Raw genomic sequence first — 18,350 nt, 5'->3', positions numbered from 1 at the left:
GCGGAAGCTGGCCAGGCCGTAGTAGGCCCACTGGGCCACAGAGAGCACGACCAGGCTGGCTTCCCACCACGGGAGCCTGAGGACGCTGCGAAGGGCTCCGAGGATCAGGGTGGCAAGCTGCTGAAGGCCCCAGGCCCACGAGATGATCAGTGGCTGCCACAAGGCCTGTTGGATGGGTATCAGCACCTCCGTGCACAGCTTCCGGGTCAGGATGAGGGCGGGCCCACCACCCAGCTTCAGGCTGCTGTACCACAGGATGGAGAGGCCCAGCAAATAGACCGAGAGGCTGTGAGAGGCCGTGTTTGCCATGGTGGCCTGCAGCCCCAGCAGGGGCGCATAGAATTTCACCAACCCGGTGCTGAGCAGGAGCAGGAGCAGGAGCCGCCAGGCGCCCTTGGCCAGCCGGCTCCCATTCTGAGGGGCATCTCTCCCCCAGCTGGTGGTGGAGGAGCAGGGGGTGGGGTCTTTCATGACCCAGAAGCTCTGTGCCCAGGCTCCTGCCCCAGGGACATGGGACTGTGCTTATGCCACAAACTCATATTATCTGACCCTCTGGCCCAAATGCCCTGTCCTGTCATCTGAACCAGGTGGTTTTGCAACAATCAACGACAGCCCAGAAGCTCATAATGTGAGCTCACGTTGAAGAGGGGCCATTATTGCTTCACCGGGCAAGGGAGGCAGCCTTTGAAAGTGGAACTGTGGTGGTATAGCTGGGGCCTACTGTGTCCATGCCCTCATCTGACCAGTGTGGACTGGTCATCCTCTAGGCCAGGACCTGCACTGGGGCTGAGCACATGGAAGGGGGCACAGCCTCCGAGGACAGGAAGCTTCCAGTCAGACAAGGGAGATGAATGTGGAAATACCCTCAGGATGAACGCCGCCTCGGTCAGCTCCTCTCTTGCCCCTGCCTCCCCATTCTGCTCCTCCTCCTGTCCTCCTAACCATCACCGTGGTTAGACGGCACCTCAGGTTTTACCTGGCCACAGAGAACATCTGACCTTCAGGTATCTGAGCAAAACCTTGGACCCTTTCCTGCTTTTGTAAACACAATCTATCCATTTCTTTCCAGACTCTGGGTTTTAACTTGGGATTAAACTGGCAATCCAGGATCAGGTAACCCAAGCCCCTTGTTTTGGCCCCTTGTAAATGGCTTGCACAGATCGGATGGGCGAGGCGCCAGGAATTCACCGGTCGGTGCTGAGAGTGCATGTCCACCGCCGGCTCACTGAGGGCTGACGTTCCGGGCCTCGCGGGTGGCATTCCACTCTGGGCCTTTGAGGTGAACCTCGTCTCCCCAGAGAAGTTTGTTTCAAGTCTTATTTGAGGCACAGTGAACTCCTGGCCACTGGTTTGGTTTTTATCATGTGAATATAACAAATCATGTTGCTAGTCATATTCATCTTTTTTTTTTAGATTTTATTTATTTATTTATATTTAGAGGGGAAGGAGAGAGGGAGAGAAACATCAATGTATGGTTGCCTTTCGTGCATCCCCTGCTGGTAGTTGGCCTGCAAGGAACCGGCCTGCAACCCAGGCATGTGCCCTGACTGGGAATCGAACCGCGATCCTCTGGTTTGCAGGCCCACGCTCAATCCACTGAGCTACACCAGCCAGGGCCATATTCATCTTTTTTATCTGGGCTCAGAGAGGCTCACGTGGGACAACTACTCTGGCATAATCCGAGTTCCCCGTGTGGGTTTGGGTGTGATTTCTCTCTGGTTTCATCTTATTTCCCTTCCCTCACTTCCTTACTTTTTTTGTAGCCTTAGACACTTCCTTGGAAAGAGAAATGACACAGTTAGCCTCATAGAGGAATCTAAACCCACACATATAAATTAACCTCTCCCATCTAAAAGGAACTCTACCCACCCAATATTCCAAAATGGATCTCCTGGCTCAGGCCCTACTTGCTTCCTCTGTACACCCCCAGCCCCAGCGACTCATACAAATAGTTTTCAGCTTCTGTGCACCCTAGAAATCTCCTGATTCTGCTTCTTCTTCTTCTTTTTTTAAGATTTTATTTATTTTCAGAGGATAAGAGAAGGAGAAAAAGAGGGAGAGAAACATCAGTGTGTGGTTGCCTCTTGCAAACCCCCTACTGGGGACCTGGCCCGCAACCCAGGCATGTGCCCTGACTGAGAACTGAACCTGTAGCCATTTGCTTTGCAGGCCCTTGCTCAATCCATTGAGCCACACCAGCCAGGGCTGATTCTGCTTCTTCTTCTTTTAAAAAAAAATTTTTATTTATTTATTTTTAGAGAGAGGGGAAGGGAAGAGAAAGAGTGGGAGAGAAGCATCAAAGAGTGGGAGAGTGTGGTTGCCTCTCATGGGTCCCCTACTGGGGACCTGGCCTGCAACCCAGGCATGTGCCCTGACTGGGAATCGAACCAGCGACCCTTTGCTTCACAGGCCCATGCTCAATCCACTGAGCTACACCAGCCAGGGCTGATTCTGCTTCTTTATGTCTACCTTCAGTGCCCTTTTCAGGTCACCCACCATGATGGCTTGCATGGGGTAATGAAAGTCCTTCTGCTTTATCCCCACCTCATAGTTGGCCTCTCCTAATCCACTGGGCCCCTTAGTGTCATTTTTAGGCAGAACAGGCTTAGCGTACATTTGCTGAATGAATAAATCCCTTATTTGACAGATGGGGAAACTGAGGCTGTCCTTTCTCATGATGGCAGAGAGGGAACTCCTTTTGGGAATAGTTTGTCCAGGGCCTCCAGTGATACTGTTTGTGTACTCTTTTTTAACCCTCATCGCAATTATAAATAGTCTTCTTAGGCCTGTGATGGCGGCCATCTTGATTCCCTTTGTGATCCTTCAGCCTGGTGCTGAGCAGGTTCAGTAAGAATTTCTTGTTGAGTGACTGAGTGACTTAGGACCCAGACTTCCTTTTCCAGTGAGGGTGCTACTGCACCCCAAGTCCAATGTCCTGAAAAAGCCAGTCTAGAGTCAGTCAGACCTGAGCTCTTTCAGCAGTTGAGTGATTTTTGTCAAATTATTTCTTCTTGGCCTAAAGCTTAGTTTTCTTGCCAAGAGGGGACAATATGGGTCATCATCCCTTTCCACAATTCTGATGTAAAAAAAAACTCTGGAAGTCATTCGGTGACAAAAACCAAGTTGACCTGAATTTTTTAGGCAGCTAAGTCAGCCTTAAACTGATTTATGGGAGGCTATTTATATTTATCCCACTTCATGTAAATATTCATGCTTCTTTATAGAATTAATTAGTGTATTTCAGCAAAGAGTTTGGGGAGGATTACATAATATACAGTATGTTCGCCATATTGCATGATATTATCTAAAACATGAGAAGTGCTGAATTTGGAAACACATCTGGCCCCAAAGATTTCCACTAAGGGACCGAGGACCTGTTGTCAGTGCTGCCATTCAGGGGTGGTGGGAGCGTTAAACGAGAGAATGTTTTTTAACAACAGTGTGAGCGAAGGCCTGGCCCAGAATCGAAGAGCACAACCGGGTGCAATGGAGGCAAAAAGTGGCATGAAGGAGGGAGTCGGCGCTCATCCCCGGAAAGAGACACTAGTAGCCAGTTAGGGAGGCAGCCTCAGGAGTTAATCCTTTATCCTCCTGAGGGCGTGGGGATGGGGTCAAGGAAAGTAACAAGATGAAATGTGATTCTTAGAAAGGTTTGGAGGGTCTAGCCTGGGGCCTGGGAGAGCAGTTAGAAGCCTCCCGTGTCACCCGGGAGCCGGCGCAGATGTCAGAGAGGATCCTTCCTGCACAGGCTCTGGAAGGCAGGGGAGACCAGGTCCGTGGGGAGGGACAGCTGGACTCACGATCCCGGGTCAGAGACCCGCCTCAGAGACCGTCAGAACCAAGCCACTGCAGCTGGACAGTGGGCGGAATGGCAAGATGGGGTTTGAAAGAGGGGTGCCCGAAATCAGGACACATTAAGGGCAAGTTCGGGTGGTAGAGGCGGCTCTGGGTTGGGAGCCAGAAATCCAGGGGTTCAGCCTTTTCTCTCGAACTTAGAGCAGGTGAGAGCAGTGCAACTGGTTCCAGCTCGATGTGCCTGCAAAATGGCGACCATGCTGATCTGCTGTGTGGGACAGACATGGGTATCACGTGTGCAATTGCTTTGGCCCGAAGCCCATGGCTGGGTTAATCCCAGAAATGACTGTAATTCCTATGCAAATAAGCGAGGCAGCCATCTTTCTCGAGCCAAACGGAGTGTTTTGCAGAACCCGCCACCCGCCGCGGTACGTTTATTGCACTGTGCGGCCCTTCGCCAGCCTTCCCAGGGCTTTTCACTACGTTTGATCGTAGCCGCTCGCAGAAGGAGCTCTCACTCCTGCCTGCGAAACTCCCATCTAGGTGGCGACGAACGTTGGGCGAGGACGAGCGTGCGCGGATACGGCACCCGGAGCCCGTCCCCCGACCCTACGTCAGCCGCGGGTGCGCGCTCGCACGCCGGAAGGGGCGGGGTCAGGCCGGGCTTTATATATCGCGTTTTGCACACCGCCCGACCTCTACCGGCGGCGTTTGGCGGCGGGATGGTACGTAGTGTTAAAGCGCCTTCCTGCTTTTCTCTGGTAGTGGCGTGGCTGAGTCTGCGGCGTATCGCCGCCATCTCGCCTCGCCCAGCGACTGGGGCCTGCTCTGCGATCACAGGGTACTCGGCGCGACCCGCAGTCAGGCCTATTTTCGGGAAGTTCCCGAGGCCTGTTTTTGGCCTTGGGCCTACCGGCCCTCCGGCGAAAGGCCTTGCGGAGAAAGCTGGGCCGGGGTCCCGGGCCTGACGGTTTGGAAGCAATGGATTATTTCTGGGTCTCGACCTCATCATTTTAGGGCTAGTCGAGATTGGAGTCCATGAGCACTTGGGCCCGCAGCCCCCGGAGTGGGGGTGCTAACCTGCTAACCTGGGAGGTGCAGAAATCAAAGCAGTAGGCAGAAGGGGAGACTTCCAGCTGTGGTCGTTGAGTCCTCATTCCGAATCGTCCGGAACGGTGTGGGCAAGGCCACTCCTCAGGCCTCTAGAGTTCCCAGAAACCACAGATGATGAACTTACTGACGGGCGGACAGAGGCCCTGTGCTGATTGTCATGTTCTGATTTGGCTCTGTCGAGTTCTAGTGGCCTGTGTACCGTTGCCGCCAAGGGAGTGCTCGTTACCCAGCCATTTGTCCCAGAAGTCCCTTTTGCGATCACTCCTGATTCAGTCGCAAAGGCACCTGTTAAGCTATTTTAAAATCAGGTGTGGATTTTTGGTTTGGGGAAAACGTGGGTGGTTCCTCTTGCTGGATTACAAGAGGAGGACTTGACGCGAAAGTTCAACCTACTGAGCTGAATGCAGCTCCAGGATGTGTGACCCTGCATGGAACAAACCCAGTTCCACGTTTACCTGGGGTTGCTGGGTCTCTGGATTGGCTCAGCATTGCTGAGGCTCCTCAGGACCATCTAGGCAGCTGGGAATCAGGGAGTGAGGTACAGGCTCAAGTACTAACGTTGCTGATCTTCTAGTCTCACAGGAAGTTCTCCGCTCCCAGGCATGGGTCCCTGGGCTTCTTGCCTCGGAAGCGCAGCAGCCGGCACCGCGGGAAGGTGAAGAGCTTCCCCAAGGATGACTCCTCCAAGCCTGTCCACCTCACAGCCTTCCTGGGTTACAAGGCTGGCATGACCCACATTGTTCGTGAGGTCGATAGGCCAGGATCCAGTACGTACACGCTGTACCCTCCAAGCTGGTCGGGGGTGAGGACTAGAGGGTGGGGACAGACTAGCTGGGGCCAGGCTGTCAGAGGGCAGATCTGAGAGACTGACAGGGTATTTGGATAGCAGGATGGAGATTAATGTATTTGAGGACTGGTTACAAATGGCTTCTATTTGTAGGTGGAGGGATGTATTGAAGTTAAGGTGCGCGACATGTGTAAATTTGTCAGGAGCCACAGCATGGGGAAATACGCCAGCCTAACCTTGACTACTGCCCATGTCCCTGGTTTGTGAGGTTCAAAGTAGAAAAGCCGCCAAGTGGGAGGACACAGCACTGGTTACTTTAGGTGGTTAGTACCTACCTGAGTGCAGGGCTATTATGACGCTCCATTATGCTGCTTTAGTACTCATGTATTACTTGGGTAATGAGGAGTCTGTCTGCTCCAGAGATCCCAGTGACAGACAAGAACGGAGCTAGGATGTTAATTTGCTTTTCGAGGGTCCTGTGTTTTTGAGTTAAAAATGTCAGCCTATGCAGACAAGTGTGCAGTAAGGGCAGCCCACGGGAGTCCAGGCTGCCGGTGGGCACCCTACTTCGGTGACCTTCCCTTTCACCTGAAGCAGGTTGCCCTCTTCACTCACAAGCACCTCACATTTGTACAAAACACCCCTGGCTGGGGATCCTGGTTAGCCACTTGAGTCTGACCCAGGCTTTCTTTGCAGAGGTGAACAAGAAGGAAGTCGTGGAGGCGGTGACCATTGTGGAGACACCACCCATGGTGATCGTGGGCATTGTGGGCTACGTGGAGACCCCTCGAGGCCTCCGCACCTTCAAAACCATCTTTGCCGAGCACATCAGTGATGAATGCAAGAGGCGCTTCTATAAGAACTGGTGAGGGAGGGGCATGCCATGCACATCCTACCTAGGTTGGGCTGGAGAGAGGCTCTCCTGTGCGGGGTTCTCGAGGGTTCTCGAGGGTGCTCTGATGCTGCGGGTTAGTTGCCCATGGAGCTTGAGCACCCATGGTTAACTAAGCTGAGAGCAGCACCTCGAGACTTTTCAGGTTCAGCTTAGTGGGTGCTGGCCAAGGACTCAGTTTTCAGGATTTTCTTGGCTGCTGGAAAGTATTGAGCTAGCAGAACCAAGGGATAGCGGTGTTAAACACCCCCATCCTCCTGCCTGGGCAGTGGCTAGGGCAGAGCAAGAAATAGTGTGTGTTCTAATGTGTATGACTTACATTAACCTTGTGGACCTCTGCTCAGCTCCGCTCGGCTTTGCCCGATGAGCTCCATCCAGGCTCCGCTTGCCGGTGGAAAAGGCTCCTTAGAAGCCGGCAATGAGCCCCATCCCCACGTGGTGCCTGTGTGCCTTCCTCTCACCCCTTGGGTGATGAAGGCCTGCACCCGGCCCCCCTCCCCAACTCTGCTCTGCTCCTGAAGGCATAAATCTAAGAAGAAGGCCTTCACCAAGTACTGCAAGAAGTGGCAGGACGACGATGGCAAGAAGCAGCTGGAGAAGGACTTCAGCAGCATGAAGAAGTACTGCCAGGTCATCCGCGTCATCGCCCACACCCAGGTGAGCACTCGCTGGTGTGCCCAGGTACTCGGCTTCCCTGCGGCTTCCCTGCTGCCTCTTGTCATGGAGGCACCTTTGATTGTGTGGGCCTTTGAATGACAGATGCCATCGATTTGGAAATCTCACTTATTTTCTGAGTCAGCCCTCAGCTCCAGCTGATTCTGCGCCAAGCCTTGGATTTTAAGAGGTTGGCTAGACTGGTTCAGGTTCCCTAGACTTACTCTTTCTTCGTGGAGGAGATAGATAGGCCAATGAGTAGCCTGGAGGTTGTGTGAAGTTACATAGCAAACAGTCCAGACACTGTCTGCCCTTAAAGCCTGGGTTCCTGGGGCCAGGTTAAGGCCCATTGGATGGTGGTCTGAGCAAGGCCTCCAGTGCCCCCTGCACTGGCGGGTTGGTCTTTCACTTGCCAGCAGAGGGCACTGCATCCCTATTGGCTCTTCATTAAGGAACCCACACCCCATTTTAAGGGGAACTGGTTGAAGGAATTGGTGACTCCCGATGAACACTGTCAGGTGCCTGACTGAAAGCGAAGTGCATTTCACACCTGGCCCAAGAAGCCCTCGGCTGGCTTGGGTAGAGGGGGTGCCCCTTTGTGGTCTGGGCAAACACTGCCCTGCTGTACACCCTGATTCCTAAGTGCTCATGGCCTTGTGCAGTTGGTGATGGCTGCATTACCCCGGATTTACAGCTGTCCACCACTGAAGAAAGTTCTGTGGGATAACACCAGGCACCTCATAACAAAGCTTTAGGCTTGAACTCACTTCCTTTTCTGACTCTTGGGGTTGATACTGTTGGCTGCAGAGCCATCCTGTTTTCCAAAGTATGTGTCTTGTGGGCAGCTCGAAGGGCACAGTAGAAGGGCACGGAGGATGAGGGCAGTACCCAGAAGCGCTGGCCAAAGGACAGGAGCATTTGGCCAGTCGGTGTCAGGATCTGGCTAAATTGACCTGTCTTGGTGTGGGCCCTGTGCGTCTGGTCAGGGCTGGCTCCTCAGAGACGGAAGGGGAACTGCACCCAGTGGGGAGTCAGGACACGGGGAAGAGCGTGGAGCTCAGGGACCTAAGGCGCATCCATTTCCTCCTAGATGCGCCTGCTTCCTCTGCGCCAGAAGAAGGCCCACCTCATGGAGATCCAGGTGAATGGAGGCACGGTGGCCGAAAAACTGGACTGGGCCCGTGAGAGGCTGGAGCAGCAGGTCCCTGTGAGCCAGGTGTTTGGACAGGACGAGATGATCGATGTCATTGGGGTGACCAAGGGCAAAGGCTACAAAGGTGAGTTTCGCAGTGGCCCCGATCGCTGTGCTTCGACTCTCGGGGCAGGGCTCTCCGACCCACTCGTTCGGTGATGAGGCTCTGGAATGCCCGCTGGGCACAGCGGCCCGAGTCAGACTGCGGAAACATTCCTTGCTGCCTTCCTTCTGAGAACAGCCCTGTGGTCGGGTGGCCAGGGACTGGGGATGTGACCTCTGGTTGAGGGCTAATTCTCCAGGGCCTGTCCTTCGGACATTTAGAACTGAAGATTTTGTATCTAGACAGGTGTTCAACCTGGGATAATGTGGCCATTAGAGGGTGACATGCAGACTGAACCCACCTCTGTCCATGGAGCTTCCCAGTAGCTCGTACTCCAGTGGGCCTTCCCAGCAGGAAAGGGCCAGTGGCACAGGTGCTGGGCACCCCAGTAACAACATGTGTCTGTTCCAGGGGTCACCAGTCGCTGGCATACCAAGAAGCTGCCCCGCAAGACCCACCGAGGGTTGCGCAAGGTGGCCTGTATTGGGGCCTGGCATCCTGCCCGTGTGGCCTTCTCCGTGGCACGGGCTGGGCAGAAGGGCTACCACCACCGCACTGAGATCAATAAGAAGGTGAGGTGCTCGGGGGAGGGGCCACGGGAGTCCGCCCTGGTGGACCGGGGAGGTGACCCTGTACCTGGGGTTGAGGGGTTCCAGTCAATGTCACACCGCTCCTGGAGGTGGAGCTTCTGGGCATTCCGGAATTTAGCTGCTGGTGTGATGGGCATAGCCCTGGTTCTTGGGTGGCGGGGTGGGTGGGGTGTGGCCCTCAAAGGTGGTTCTGGTGCCTCTGACCCTTGACGTGACCAGTGGTAAGAGCTTGTCCTTTCTTGCCACGAAGTGTTGGAGGGGCCTCCATCCACTGTCTGAGGGAGCAGTGTCGTGTTTAGGGCCAGCCAGCTCGGCTGTATCTTCTGAGCCTGGGGCTGAGGTCAGAGCTGCTCTCCCAGAGTCCTTTGCAGGCTAGCCCTCTGCTCAGTGGGGTTACTTGTCCCTAGTGGCGGTCTTGCCAGCCTGCTCTGTCTAGGGGGAGGAGCATGTATGTGAGTCTCCAGCCCTGTTTCCTCTTCTGCAAGTGTTTACACTGGTTCCCTTGTTCAGATCTACAAGATCGGCCAGGGCTACCTCATCAAGGACGGCAAACTGATCAAGAACAACGCCTCCACCGATTACGACCTGTCTGACAAGAGCATCAACCCTCTGGTAAGTAATGGGAGCTGACTTCTCAAACCTCTGATGCCAGGGGGCTGGGGCCGCATGCCGTTGGGTCCTGGCTGCTGTGTGAGGCTGTGTTTGCAGTCATTTAACTGGTCCGTGCCCAGCAGCCCCCTCTCTGCTTTCTGTAGTGGCCTGTCACCGCCCACCGGTTGGGGTTGGCTGGTGAGAGGTGGGCTCTCTGGCCCAGCGTTAGGTGACGGAGGGGCTGGAATGCACGCTGGGTCCAGCACTGGAGTCAGACTGCAGAAACGCTCCTGCTGCTTTCCTTCTGAGAACAGCCCTGTGGTTGGGCGGCTGCAGACCCCTGAACCAGAAGGGGTCCTGCATGTCTGACGTGTTTCCAGCCCTGTGCTTGAGCCGCACTGACCTGACCCGATGGCCTTGCTTTTCCCAGGGTGGCTTTGTCCACTACGGCGAGGTGACCAATGACTTCGTCATGCTGAAAGGCTGTGTGGTGGGCACCAAGAAGCGAGTGCTCACCCTCCGCAAGGTGAGATGGGGCCAAGGGTGGCGCTGCACCGGGGACCTGTGGAGGGGGCGAGATGTTTACGGGTCCACAGATGGGCTGAGCGTTGTGAGCGAGGGGAGTTCAAAGGGAGAGAGGGGGCTTGCTGCTCTTTCAGCATGGTCTTTGAAGTCCCGGAGGAGGAAATTCCAGTCTGGCTTGGCTGTTTGTTTCTGTTTTCACGTGTGGAGGCCAGTTCCTTGGGCACTGGTGATAAGAGCTGATGCTCTGCCTTCTCAAGTGTGAAATAACAGGGTGGGGAGAAAGCCCTGCTCCTCAGAACCAACCTTTTCTCCTTTCCTCTTGGCCCACAGTCCTTGCTGGTGCAGACCAAACGGCGGGCCCTGGAGAAGATCGATCTGAAGTTTATCGACACCACCTCCAAGTTTGGCCACGGCCGCTTCCAGACGATGGAGGAGAAGAAAGCGTTCATGGTGAGCACCTGCCTGGCTGCCTGGGGCTGGGGTGGGGCGGCCCCCTGCTGCTGTCACCTGGCAGCCTCCCCTCCTGCTTTTCTGGGGCTGGGGATACGGGCCCAGAACCTGATCCCTCGGGGCTGTGGCTTTTTCTTACTGACAGCCTGCCTCCTTCCTCCACTAACCATGTTGTCTGCACCTTTTCCCACAGGGACCACTTAAGAAAGACCGAATTGCAAAGGAAGAAGGAGCCTAATGTCAGGAGCAAATTGTGCAGCTGGTGGGATCTCAATAAAAATTATTTTCCAGTGATACCTGCCTCTGACTTGGCTGACTTTCCCTGTCTTAGTTCCTTCCACGTGGCCCTTGTGGACCCAGAGGCTTGCTGCCCTTGACTTCTTAGCTCTATTCAGTCTCCTTTTCCTTGTCAGCTGCTGGACCTGGAGCCAGGCTGGGCATAGGATAGGCTGAGGCTGAGCCTGGGACTGCCCCTGGACTTGGGAGGTCAGCCTGGGAAAATAGGCCTTGTGCGAAATGGTTGTCACTGCGGCGAGGCTGCCGGGCTTGGCTATAGAAGTGTTTGCACAGCTTGGGTGGCAGCTGTGGAGAGGGGGAAGAGGTGACAAGGACTTGCTGTCCCCGATGCTCTTGGTAGCTGAGGGGCAGGGCCTACCCTGGGTCTGCTGGGTGTGCACTGGCGCTGTTCAGTCACTAACCCACGAGGGAGCAGGCTCTAGTCAAGCCTTGTTGGGGTTCTCTTGGGACCTGCAGCCCAGTTCTGGCCCTGGGAGGGGACAGGCTGCGCTGCACCTGGAACTGGGAAGCAACACCTCGGTGTTTACCCAGAGGAAGGGCCTGGTGGTTTTAATGGGCTCACCCAGCTGAATGAAGTCATTGGACCCATTCTGGCCTGGGTCTGCCCTGGGGGTGGGGGTGGGGGCGGGGAACACGACTGGGCTCCGCCCACCCCCCTCCTGAAGGGCCTCACCCTATGTTGTGCTGACTTGCATGTTGAGCACCTGCCACAAACCAGGCTTGACCCCAGAATTGAGTGTTTCGGCTTCTCTAAGCTCACAGCAGCCAGGCGTATGATCTCAGAACTTCAGTTGGGGGTCAGTTTGGCCTCAGCCAGTGGGGCACAGCTGGTGGCCCGAGGCTGCCCCCACACCTGGCTGTGGCATGTTTTGTTCCAGCAAAGCTGAGACCACAGCTGGAGCAGTGCTGCCCTGCCCTGCCCTCTGGTCACCAGTAGGTTCTGGTTCCCCCTGAACCTTTAATCTGGAAAGAGTAGTCGGGGGTGGGTGGACCGAGATCCCATGTACTGGAGGTATTTACTGGAGGTCCAAGTTGTCCCTCTGGTTCCCAGTGATTGTGGCACCCCTGTGAACGAAGGCCCTAAGTGTAGGGTGAGGTGCAGAGGAGCTGGATCCGGGTCCTGAGGCAGAATGAGGCTTGGAGAGCAGTGTGCAGCAGTCAGCCCGGGACTCCCACGTGTCTGTTTCTGAAGCCCCTTTGGGACCCCTGGGCTAATGCAGAAGGTGTCCTACTAACCCTGAGTGCCTGGAGGGGCTGGAGCTGCACTTCAGGATGGAGCCACCAGGGGGTGAGAGTGGGTGCCCTGTAGGATGGCTTTCCAGCATTAAAGGGGGCAGAGTCCCCTCCCCTCAGGCTGTCCTCTGCTCACTCCTGGGACTGAAGTCCACAGGCAGAGCCAGGCATGGGGCCCACCTAACCTGGTTAGGTCTAGGGCGGGCCCCACCTGCTCATCCCAGTGGGCCTCCCACAGTTAGGCCAGTCCTGGAGCCCAGCCCAGGTAGGAAGGGCTTTACTGGTCTGACATGGCAGCCAGGGCTCTGTCCCTTTGGAGTTATAGATAGTGGTGGTGGTTCTGCAGATGCAGGTTCCGGAGAACAACCCCCCCACCCTCCACCCCCAGGGTGTGTGCTCCAAGCCAAGAACATGGGCGCGTGTACATGCATCTAGCACCGCAGGTGCGCCTCCAGGTGATGGATGGGCTGTCACCACTCATGTTCCCACGTGGGACACATGCACAGAGTCATTTTCAGGGGCAGTCTCACTTGACCCGGAGGCTTAGGCCCCTGGATGCTGACCATCCCCTTGCACCATCCTCATTTCCACCCTGTGCCTGGCCAGTGGGTGACCTTGGGCACCGGGAACAGTTCCAAGCCTCAGTCACATCTGGTGGTGACTCGTTATACCTCAGTGGTGGCTGTGGCACCAAATAAGGCCCAGTGGGTACACGAATGACTGGAGTCACTGTGGTTAAGATGAACACTGGTGGCAGTGTGAAGGCTCAACATGTGTGTGTGTGCGTGTGAGAGAGAGGGAGAGAGGGAGAGCAGCCCACTGAAGACGTTCTGAGTGCTACCTGGACACAGCCTTCCTCCAGGTGCTGGGAGCAGCGGTGAGGGCAAAAGCCCTCTCAAAGCGCTCTCCTAGGGAGTTTAGAGTCCAGTTGGGGATGGCAGACAGTAAACACTGGTAAGAGAGGCCGTTTTCAGAAGTAACGAGTGCTATGAAGACATCGAACAGGCCACTGGGGTAGAGTGGAGAGGCAGGGGAGGCCTCTCTGAGACCTGGGAGTGCTAAGGAGCCAGTCTGCTGGAGCTCCGTGGGGAGAACAAGCCAAGCAGCAGGAATGGCAGGTGCAAAGGCCCTGAGGTGGGGAAAAGGCTTCTGGGCTCAGATTCCTGGGAGGCAGCTCAGTGAAGGAAGAGCTTGGATCCTTCCTGCCTCCCTAGGTGGGGCTGGCCTGTAGTAGGTGCTGAGTAAATGTTACTCCCCATGTCTCTGGGACTCAGCCATGCTTGTGTGGGTGTCTGGGTGTCGCAGACCAGGGTCCCCAGGCATTTCTGTGGGCCTGCAGTCAGGGGCCTGTGCCCATGCGTGTCACTGAGGGCGCATCTCTGAGCGCTCCCTGCTCCCTGCCACCGGAACCCCCAGGCAGACCTCGCTGCTGGAGTCCTGTGGTGACTGAACAAAGAGTCTCATTCCATTCCTCCTGGAAAAAAATAACCTGCTGGGAATGTCTGAGCAAGTGGGAACAAGGAGGTGGTGGGAGCCGCCATCGCCTTAAAAGGCAGGACAGCCAGTGACTTCGCTGAGCTCACCTGGGGATGGCCGTGGGGCATAGGGGGGTTGGGCAGCTGGCTGCCACCTTGTGGGCTCACCCAAAATGCTTTCCCTTGGATCCCCGCTGACAGCCTTGACAGCCCGGGCTGCCCTCTGGGCCCCCTGTCGTCCTGCCCGCATGCCCCGCACCCCCAGTGGCCTGGCCTCCGCCCATCGGCTCTCAGCAAGCAGCTACTTGTCTGAATCTTCCGTGGGTCCTCTGGCCTCCACACGACTTCTCCCTGCTCTGGCCAGCACCCGAGGCCTCCAGAATCATGCCTCCCGCTGCCAGGTCCAGACTGCTGGCCTGCTCCCTGGAGCCCTAACAGAGTTCCCGCCCTGTCAGCAGCAGGCTCGGAAGCAGGGCTGGACGGCTGGCTGGACCGGAGAGGGGCCTGACCCAAACCTCACTGGAGGCAGGAGAGGAAGGCCCGTGAGCCCAGGAGTGAGGGAAGCAGCATCCAGGAAACTTCCAGGGCCTAGTAACCCATCAGAGCTGTTAAAATGCCAGGGCTGTTACCATGTCCGGGGCACCCACCGGCCTCCTGGGCCCAGCAGCACAACGCTGCCCAGGGCTCAACTCCACCAGCCCCGGCCCACAATCACCAGCGCTCCCAATGGCTCTGATGCCCCCGGAGGGCAGTGCCCAAGCTGGTGAATACCTTACCCCTTTCAGGCATGTCCTAAGTACTGGCCTCTATGCAACATTGTTCTTCTGTCCCTTCAGGCAGCTTTTATTATTGCCCCATTTCACAGATGAGAAACTGAGGCTCAGGAAGGGTAAGCAGCTTGCCAGGGGTGCACAGTCTGGCAGGGCTGGACTTTGAGCCAGGCATCTCTTCACTCTGACCTTCCTGATACTATTGGGGGTCGGAAAAGCAGATTTTAGCACAAGGGAGAAGGATCAGGGTGCTCATTTGTCGAGCACCTACGGTATGCTGAGCCCTTTCAGAGCCCCTGTCCCTACTCCATACAGGCTCTAGTCCTGCCTCGAGGATGGGGAGCGAGGGGCCCAGGGAGATTCACAGAACCTCTGAGGCCGCAGAGCCAGAACAGGTCCTGCCAGGCGTCTTAGATGCCGCATCTCACTGAGTGGTCCGAACAGCCCTGTGGGCTGCGAGCTGGTGCCCTTGTCAACCACCCCTGCCTCCACAATGAGGAAACTGAGGCATGGAGCAACAGCCAGACTCCCAGGAGCAGTGAAGCAGGGATTCAGACCCCGCCTTGGAAATCCAGCGTTAACGACTGTGCTGCACCACCCTCAGCGGTGGGGGCCTGGAGGCTCCGGTGAAGTGGGGGGGACACCATTTCACAGCAGCCACTAGGGCCCCTCCCTGTGTTCCTTTGCCCCAGTCCCTCACAGGCCCTACTTGCTTGATAGATGGGGCGGAAGGGGGTGCGGCCCTAGGGGCTGCTAGCAGACAGGTGGGGGTGGGGAGTGGGCCACAGCCAGCCCCACCCTCCTCGCGCCCTGGCCTCACAGCTGGCCTCCAGGTCACTGCCTTCATGTGACTTTGGAGAAGTGGCGCCTCTGAGCCCCAGCCCCACAGAGCTGGGCAGAGAAAAGTGCTGTGAGAGAAGGCGCTAAAGATAGCCGGCTCGCCGACTTCCCCATCCTTGCTGGCCCCCACCTCGTCCCCATGGCTCCTTCAGCAGGCCCCCACCCCGAGTCAGGCTTCTCTAGGATGGAGCCTGGCCACCCAGCCTAGGGGCACAACACCAGGACCAAGGTGAAGGTCATGGTGTAGAGACCCACCACCCTCCAGGCGCCTGGCCAGGCAAGGCTGTGCCTTGTCCTGCAAGCGCAATCCCTTTGACCAGGGCAGGAGCATCCTTACCACCTCCCTTTATGGAGGTGGGGAGCCTGAGCAAAGGGGACCCCCGCCCACTCACACAGCAGGGCCTGTGGACTCGGCACGGCAAGGACACACCCACTGTTCTCATCACGGCCAGGGCCCTAAACGCAGCGGCACAGCAACACTGGAGCCCAGTACGACATTGCGCCATCACCCATTCCTCTGTGAGTCCCTCTGTGTGTCCCTCTGCACTGAGCGGAAGTGTTTCCATCAGGGAAACGGGTAACACCACACCTGCTGGCTGAACCCAACTAGACAGTGGCAACGTAGGTGGGCTGAGGCGGTCTCCAGAGGCAGGCATCCTGGGGGTGCACGGAGTAGGGGAGGAAGGGTGAATTGAGGGTCTGGAGACACAGTGCCCCACTTTCTCCCTGAGGCCATGTGCCTTGCCCCACACCTTGCTCTGCCTACTTGGGCCAGGCACTGTCCCGAGCACTTTGCAGAAATGCCCAGTCAAAGGCAGGCCCTCCCTGCTCCACATTGCACATGCACTGATTCAAGCACACAAAATGTTGCTTAAGCACTTACTAGGCATCAGGCTCCTTGGTGTGGCATTCAAGGCTTCTCACAATTTGTCCCCCGAATACCTGGCAGCTCATCATCACAGGCCACTATGCCTCCTCCACTGGGACTACCAGAGTTGTGCTGCCCAGGCCTCATGGCTGAGCCGAGGCGGCGCCATGTGGAGGGGGGCAGTGCAGGCAGGGGCTGGGTCCCAGCTTGGTCTGCTTCCAGAGCCGTGACAGTACTCCCAGGGCAGGGGCTTGAACCCAGGGCGGGGTTCAAGGGGCCCCTGTACAGGATGTGCCCAGCCAGGCTCCCAGCCTGGGGTCCGCACTCAGTGTGTGGCCCTCACTCTCCGTCAGTAAGTTCTGAATGGGTGGCAGCTGCATGAGAAGGCACTATTACTGCCGCGTCACAGATGACAAGGCCAGGGCTCAGAGAGGGCGGCCGACTCGCCCAGGCCCACACAGCCAGCAGGCGGCTCTGCCTGGTCTGGTACCCACTGCCACGAAGCCAGAGGCCGTGATCAGCAGCTGTCAAACCTCAGCTATTGGTTTGGCTTTCGGGGTGGGCTTGGCCCCCACCCAGCTTCCCTGAGAACTCGGTGCAAGGGCCTCTGTTTTCTCAATTGAAGGATGAGGGCTCAGGGAGGGATGGGTTGGGCAATTTCTCAGGGCCCTTTCAGTGCTGAGGTGCGGACTCTGAAGGCCAAAGGCCAGTGCAGAGTGAGGAGAGACAGAAAGAGACTCAGTGCACTGATTGCACTGCAGCAATCAGAGAAGGCTTCCTGAAAGAGGGGGGCTTGAGCTGACCTGTGAAGGCTGAGCAGTACCCTGACAGGGGCTAACCTGAATAGGAATGGATGGTTCTGAAAGGGCAGTAAAGCACAATAGAAAGGAATGAGTTTGTAATCAAGAGATTTCAGGTGCGGCAGGAAGCAAGTGTGGGGGTTGAGGGTGGGTTGTGAGAGGTCTTCCCTGAGACCCTCCCTTGCACTTTATCACAGGGGACCTGCATCCCCAGACCAGGATGTGGTGGGTGGGGATGGGGGTGGGGGTTGACCTCGTGCCCCCCGCTCCCTGTTAGTGCTCTGGGGGTAGGCTTCGCCCCTGTGCTTGCCTGCATTGGCCAACTCACTGCTCCCCCAGGGAAGTGGGCACTGAGTGGACCTCCACCTCGCAAAAGGGGAGTCCGGACTTGACTCCCCAGCCCCTCTGAGCCCTTTTACCTGGAGGAGGGGAAGGAGAGGAAGCCATTTACAGAAGCCTCAGAGCTTCTGCACAGAATGTTCCTCCTGCCCCAAATACTTTTCCTTCTTCTCTGTGGTGGGTAACCCCGACATGCCCTCTGGGTTTGGCTCCAATGTCACCTCCTCCTGGAAGCCTACCCTGCTTCTCACCTGTTCTCTCTGTTTCTTACCGCCTGCACCACAACTGTCACAGCATTGTCATTTGTGCTGCTTTTGGCTCCATGTCTATCTTCCTGGCCGGGGTCTGTGTCCATTGTGCTGTTTTTGTGCCCTCTGCACCCAGCACATAGTAGGTATTCAACTACTATTTGTTGAAGGACCAGTCGACTGAGGGCATGCATAAACGAATTTAAGAATGAATGAAGTTATTTTTCTGAAGTTCGCCCAGACGGTCGGGGCAGCACCGCCCTGGTGGAACCCAGGGGTCCTTTCTCCGGGGCAGTGCCTCCCCCCAACCTCTGTCTGGTCCGCCTGCCTCCGTTCTGGATGCCCAGGTCTGTTCTCCGCCTGTAACCAGAGAAATCCTGATCAAACTCAAGCCAGCTTGCATTCCTCCATACTGAGTTTCGGTTTTACAAGATGAATTATAAGCATGTATATACAGTTGGATTTGACACCACTAAAATGTACACTTAAAAATAGTTAAAATGATAACTTTAAAAATTTTTTAACTTATTGATTTTACAGAGAGAGGAAGGGAGTCAGAGAGAGAGAAACTGACTTACTGATGCACTTATTGGTTGATTCTTGTATGTACCCCGACTGGGCATTGAACCCACAGCCTTGGTGCATCCGGACAATGCTCTAACTGACTCAGCTGCCTGGCCAGGGCAAGACAGTAAATTTTGTGTTACGCGTGTTTTAGCAATAAAATACACATAACACAAAAATGCAGAAATGCATAACACAGCAATAAAAAATGCATCTCTCCTCTG

The 18,350-nt window shown here is 56.1% G+C and overlaps 1 protein-coding gene and 4 non-coding genes across 5 annotated transcripts; all 5 read left to right on the top strand.

Annotated features, from left to right (window-relative positions):
• The first annotated feature begins 4,419 nt into the window (after positions 1 to 4,419).
• Positions 4,420 to 10,986, top strand: RPL3 (ribosomal protein L3). The gene is made up of 10 exons (XM_037068294.1): positions 4,420 to 4,520; positions 5,483 to 5,675; positions 6,392 to 6,560; positions 7,109 to 7,244; positions 8,332 to 8,518; positions 8,948 to 9,108; positions 9,637 to 9,738; positions 10,148 to 10,243; positions 10,573 to 10,692; positions 10,886 to 10,986. The coding sequence occupies exons 1-10, from the start codon at positions 4,518 to 4,520 to the stop codon at positions 10,928 to 10,930; spliced, it is 1,212 nt and encodes a 403-aa protein (XP_036924189.1). The 5' UTR covers positions 4,420 to 4,517; the 3' UTR covers positions 10,931 to 10,986.
• Positions 5,015 to 5,078, top strand: LOC119002583 (small nucleolar RNA SNORD43). Its single transcript, XR_005069776.1, has one exon. It is a non-coding gene; the product is annotated as a small nucleolar RNA SNORD43 (small nucleolar RNA).
• LOC119002591 (small nucleolar RNA U82P) lies at positions 7,053 to 7,108 on the top strand. Its single transcript, XR_005069784.1, has one exon. It is a non-coding gene; the product is annotated as a small nucleolar RNA U82P (small nucleolar RNA).
• Positions 8,581 to 8,675, top strand: LOC119002588 (small nucleolar RNA U83B). The gene has a single exon (XR_005069781.1). It is a non-coding gene; the product is annotated as a small nucleolar RNA U83B (small nucleolar RNA).
• Positions 9,940 to 10,032, top strand: LOC119002589 (small nucleolar RNA U83B). The gene has a single exon (XR_005069782.1). It is a non-coding gene; the product is annotated as a small nucleolar RNA U83B (small nucleolar RNA).
• Positions 10,987 to 18,350: the final 7,364 nt, after the last annotated feature.

This window comes from Sturnira hondurensis, unplaced genomic scaffold (assembly GCF_014824575.4).
Source record: "Sturnira hondurensis isolate 20B ecotype Veracruz unplaced genomic scaffold, ASM1482457v3 Scaffold0017436, whole genome shotgun sequence".
Taxonomy (NCBI): Eukaryota; Metazoa; Chordata; class Mammalia; order Chiroptera; family Phyllostomidae; genus Sturnira; species Sturnira hondurensis.
This window is presented reverse-complemented; position numbering and strand designations above follow the sequence as displayed.

What these genes read in the sequence shown, in the direction of transcription:
- RPL3 (XM_037068294.1), top strand. An exon ending in CAAGGGCAAAGGCTACAAAG is followed by an intron (nt 8,519 to 8,947) that starts GTGAGTTTCGCA and finishes TGTCTGTTCCAG; the next exon opens with GGGTCACCAGTCGCTGGCAT. An exon ending in ACAAGAGCATCAACCCTCTG is followed by an intron (nt 9,739 to 10,147) that starts GTAAGTAATGGG and finishes TGCTTTTCCCAG; the next exon opens with GGTGGCTTTGTCCACTACGG.